This window comes from Camelina sativa, chromosome 13 (genome assembly GCF_000633955.1).
Source record: "Camelina sativa cultivar DH55 chromosome 13, Cs, whole genome shotgun sequence".
Classification (NCBI taxonomy): domain Eukaryota; kingdom Viridiplantae; phylum Streptophyta; class Magnoliopsida; order Brassicales; family Brassicaceae; genus Camelina; species Camelina sativa.
Genome location: NC_025697.1, coordinates 20058422 through 20064056, shown reverse-complemented (window position 1 = coordinate 20064056; position 5635 = coordinate 20058422). Strand labels below are relative to the sequence as shown.

General features: G+C 33.7%; 2 protein-coding genes across 2 annotated transcripts in view; one reads left to right on the top strand and one right to left on the bottom strand.

Annotated features, from left to right (window-relative positions):
- Window positions 1-2384, top strand: part of LOC104738402 (putative two-component response regulator ARR20) — a 2950-nt gene extending 566 nt beyond the window's left edge. Inside the window, exons 3-5 of the mRNA XM_010458583.2 lie at window positions 395-757; window positions 845-933; window positions 1875-2384. Of these exons, the coding sequence (XP_010456885.2) occupies window positions 395-757; window positions 845-933; window positions 1875-2384 (962 nt within the window). The remainder of the gene's footprint in view (window positions 1-394; window positions 758-844; window positions 934-1874) is intronic.
- On the bottom strand, window positions 3595-5629 carry LOC104737229. The gene has a single exon (XM_019234283.1). It carries the CDS (start codon window positions 5265-5267, stop codon window positions 4011-4013), a length of 1257 nt encoding a protein of 418 aa, XP_019089828.1. The 5' UTR covers window positions 5268-5629; the 3' UTR covers window positions 3595-4010.

Below are 5635 nucleotides of genomic sequence, written 5' to 3'. Positions count from 1 at the left end.
TGTAAAATTCCTCCTTAAGTTGCGGTAAATTAATTGGTGAAAATAAAAGATTGCGGTAGATTTTAACATTTATCCACTTTTATGAATAAAAGAAAAAAAATTAACAATATAGCTGTCATTATGTTTAATTTCGTGTTGCAGTAACGATATATGAGACCGGAGAAGAAGCCATGGCTTTCTTGATGAAGAGTAAGCATGAGATCGATCTCGTAATTTGGAATTTCGATATGCCTGATATCAGTGGACTGGACGCTCTCAATACCATTGGTATAGAGATGTATTTACCCGTAGTAGGTAAGTATATACAACTATACCAATACTTTTTCTCGATATTATAACGTACTAATTGGAAAATCATTTCTAATTTTTCTATATGTGAATTATTTGTATCAAGTCATGTCTCATGAACAGAATAAGGAAATGGTGATGAAATCGATCAAGAACGGCGCGTGTGACTTTCTTGTGAAGCCGATGAGCAAAGAGGTCGTTGCAGTTCTATGGCAACATGTTTTTCGCAAGAGGATGATGTCAAAATATGGTTTAGATCAACCGGGTGAATTAGATACGGTTGAGTCAGATTCCGACGAATTCGACAATTTAAAGCAAGACGATCTCTATCATAACAACGGAGAAGGCTCAAGAAACACTTCCGATCAAAAAGAAGTCAAGTCTACGTCCAAGAAACCGCGGATGTCGTGGACTGCTGAACTTCACCAGAAGTTTGAAGCAGCTGTCGAAAAAATCAGCAGAGTTGGGAGTAAGTAATCACACTACATAACCTTGCATATTCATAAAAAAAATTATTGATTGATAAAGATATAGTCTTACCTTTTGCATTTGGCAGCGCCTTATCCGAAAGATATTCTCAAATGCATGCAAGAAGAAATGAATGTCCAGGGGCTCACTAGAAACAACGTAGCCAGTCATCTTCAGGTAATTAATATATATATATATCAGAATCATCTTTCTTAATTAATTCCACTTATCTTGTCTATTTTTTTGAGAAAATTGGAGTTTTAGTACATTTTTAAAACTTAACTGGAGAATTAGTACATTTACTATTTAAAATTGGCAAAACACACACTTTCACTATTTATTACTATTTGAATTACTTTTTAATCCTCTACTAATCATTTTATTTACAAATGTGCTATTGAAATTAAATATATATATTTTTTTCCTTTTTATTAAATCACCCTTTAAATCTAATAACTAAAATACTATTCGATATATATATATATATATTTAATTTTTTTACAGATACAAAAAATCTATTTTTTTTCTTTATAATTTGATATGCATTTTGTGTAATGATTATATTTGATAATGTAAAATATTTTTTATAAATTTTGTATTAGTACACCTTATTAAATGTACATGTGTCTCTAAACATTATAATGTGTACATGTATCAGTACAGAAGTCTGTTATCAAGTTTACAAATAAATAATAATACACAAGTTTAACCCGTACAGTTCATTTAGTGTACTTATATATATATATATATGTTAATAGACATGTTTTTATCCATACAACTGATATATAATATATTCAATATAAATGAAATAAAAATATTTATATTTGTGTAATAAATGTGTACACTAAATATGTTGTACAAATATCTTTTATGCAGCTACCATTTTGTAATTTTACACTACTACACTATACCCCACTTTCTTATCTATCTCATATCTCTTCTATTACACAAGTAGTAAAACTCATCTATTTTTCCAATTATAAATAGTAAATGTACTACAATTCCAATTAAGTTTTGAAAATGAACTATTTTGCCAATAAACCCTTTTTTCTGGTTTCTTCGGAGACAAGAAACCATGCATTAGTTAGGCTGATAATTTACAACTATTGTGATTGCAGAAGTATCGTGAAAGTTACAACAAAAAGACATGCAGTCCTCAAGAGACATGCCAAGAAGATTTTAACTGGCGTAACGCTGGGCAAGATCCCCCTCTCACAGCTTCTAATCCGCTCCTAAGCTCAAACGTCAATCTCCAAACTACACCACCGTTTTGTATGACCGATCAAGCTGCGCCTAGAACGTCACATTTCATGAACGATCAAGCCGCGGTGAAGGCCCCATATTCATCAAACGGTTACCCGCCAATGAACAACTTTATCATGGCAAACCATGTTACTTACATTCCGCAACCACCACAACTCCATCATTCTCTAAATTTACCCTCCATGCTACCTAAGCAAGAACAAGGATCGTTAGTCATAGATAATTCAGATCTCATCTATAATAAATCTTTCGATTACGGCGAGTATTTCCCACATGCAGGATTCAACAACAACAACATCAACTCGTGGTCTTTCCCACCTCCAGGATTCAACAACAATTTCGATAATCAGATTCGTCGAAACTGAATTCTCATGTCTAAGGTGATCGATCATAGCAGTTTCATTAATTTTATTTTTGGTCTTATTCGTAGAGGATCTTTTATTATATTCCACAAAAGCGAATAGCAATACCTCGTTGCGATTTGCGTTTGGATCATAAGCAGTACTTTTTTTTCCTTTTTAACTTTAGTCGAACCTATAAGTTGGTAGTGAATGATCTATATATATTATTTATTTGATGACTGGGCAATCTCAATAGCAACATTAGAGCATGTTCATTAGTCATCCTCAAATTAGTGTCTCTAATTTTTTAATAATATTATAAATAATACAAATCTAAGTTTAGATCTTCGTCCCATTGTTTTTATTTTTTCTCCTTTCATTAGTTATCCCTAAACATGGGTGTCTTATATATTTTTGTTAAACATGTGTTGAAAAGCTTAACAAAAACAACACAAACAAGAGCGGAACCAAATAACACAAACAAGAGCGGAACCAAATAACACAAACAAGAACAGAACCAAACAACACTAACAAAAGCAGAACCAAACAACACTAACAAAAGCAGAACCAAACAACACGTAATAAAAAGAGAACCAAACAAGACACAAAACAATAGCAGAATAGTTTTTTATACACGTATACGTTCGCGTAATTGCGTTTGACGTACGTTTGCTTTTATAATCAGCAAATAAGTTTTGTTTGAAGTAATTAAGATTGTGAAATTACTTTTTTTTTAATGCTTAATTAAATGCAAACGAACAAGATCAAATTATGCTCATTAATTATATTTGCAGTAGAAAACCATCGAGGGGATTGGATTGAAGTAATAGATCTGAGTCATATTCATACTTAATTATGTAGTTTCTCTAGAAAACTTTACTAAGATCAATCACTTTTTGGATTCCTCTAGTGTTTATCTTCTATTGGCTTAACCATATCAGATCATTTACCTTAAACTAATGGGTCAAATGATAATCCATATATTATTAAACAAGTACGTAATGTTAAGGCTTTTCAATTCACATTTCTCAAACGGATCCAAGATTGATCACAGCTGCGCAAATCGGAAGCATAGGTGATTTGTATAAACAACGGTCTATCCGCGAAAGAAAGTGTGAAGAGAATTTTTGAAAAAAGTCATCACATATCTAAATATAATATCAAAAACTGTTTACAAGATAACCTTTTTAAAAAATGTAAAATCTTTGGATTATTTTATTTGCCACAAAGTAAAAGTGGGGAAATTGGATTGTAATATCTTTAGATAGTCATTTTCCAAGCAAAGACTTAAAAAAAAAACAAGAGATGTGTCACTTTCTGAGTTCTTTTAGTGTCTATCTTCTATTGGTTTAGCCAAACAACCATCAAATGCTACCTTAAACTAGTGATGAGTGATCAAGTTCACATGATAATAATGATGGGTCAAGTTCAACGGTCCATATATAAGACTTCCTAGTGTGCTCTGTTATTCCCTCTTTTAACAGATGCTTTTCCTTTTTCGTAAGTCTGTTCCTTAGATGGACACTGGCTTTTGTAGTGGCCATCTTCCCCACAAATCCAGCAAACCCCTCTCATAACTTTGGATTTTGAATTATCCCTATCACCAGCATCTTGATCTCTACTAACAGACTTGCCTCCCAAAAGAAGTCTTTAGGCAGAGCTTTTACTCTCTTTGTAAACAGAACCAAAGTCCAACTCTTTGGATAGTACAGCACAAATCACTTCATCAAGTGTAAGGCTTGTTCTACCACCATATGTTATCACGTCTTTAAGATTATCAAATCGCTTTGGTAAAGAAACCAACAAACGTATAGCTTGGTCTTCATCAGATATAGAAACCTCAGCATTACTTAGATCATCAACTAACCTCTCAAACTCATCAATGTTTTCCTCAACAGACAGGCTTTCGTTCATCCTAAAACTAAACAGCTTGTATCGTAGGTAAGTCCTGCTAGTCGAAGATGTAGTAATATAGAGTTTGTCTAGAAGTTGAATCATACCAACAGCTGAGTCCTCCTTCATAATTTTCTTCCGCAGATCCTGATTTTGTACGCTCTGAATTATCATGCTCCTTGCCTTTCTCTTCTTCTCTTCTAAATCTACACTCAATGCTACACAAAGGCTCTTACTTTCAACAGATTTGTTTCCATCCTCATCAATCTTTAAAGCTTCCATCAAATCAAGAATCTCAAAATGAGCAAGGATCCTTGTCTTCCATAAAATGTAATCACCTCTCCCATCAAACTTTTCTACTTCAATCCTTGTTCTTGACCTCTCTCTAAACTTGTTTTTATACCCTCTATAACTTCCACCTAGCTCCATCTCTTTGGACAGTGCAGCATCAATGACTTCCTCTAACGTTAAGCTCGTTCTATCATAGGTAAACATATCTCTAACCTCATCAAATTGCTCTGGCAAAGATATCAACAAAAATATAGCCTGGTCTTCATCAGACATCTCTACGTTAGCATTACGTAGTTCATCAATCAACCTCTGAAACTCATCAACGTTCTCCATAACAGAATTGGTTTCATTCATCCTAAAGCTATGTAACTTTTGTCTCAAGTAAAACCTTCTTGCTAAAGAACTAGTCATATAGTATTTGTCAATAACTTTTAACATACCAGAAGCTGTTTCTTCCTTCATAATCTTTCGCAAAGCCTTATCTCCAACGCTGAGTATGATCATGCTCCTTGCCTTTTTGTTCTTCTCCTCAAGACCTGGACTCAACTTCGCAGAAAGCTTCTCATCTTCAGCTATTTTAACATACTTGTTTCCATCCTCTTCCTCAATCTTTAATGCTTCCTTCAATCTATGAATACCAAGATGAGCAAGGATTCTGTTCTTCCATATAGTGTAGTAACCTCTGCTATTAAGCTTTTGTTCTTCGAACATCTCAAAAGACATGTTGATAAGAATCTTTTCTTAGTTTCTGTCTCACAGAGTCAATTCGTCGAACACCTTGTGTACACGGAGAATTCTAAAACCCTAAAAGGAGCCACAGCGTACACTGGTCTCTTATATATGGAGAATTTAACGGCGTTACAAGGAAACAAACGGAAAAGAGTACGGCGGATTCCGTATGAGCCAGAGCCGTCTCTGGTGGAAAACTAACGACGACTCTGTTTTCGATTGTAAATAAATTACAGCAATGACACAGGAATAGACAAAACCGTTAATCAAAGTTTAACCGGAATTGAACCAAGCTTATCTGAACAAAATCATACCATAAATCAGAACCAAAGTTGAAATTTTGATTTAATTCAGCTATTTAG

Coding starts and splice junctions, on each gene's coding strand:
- LOC104737229 (XM_019234283.1), bottom strand. CDS start 5,267: ATGTCTTTTGAGATGTTCGAAGAACAAAAGCTTAATAGCAGAGGTTAC.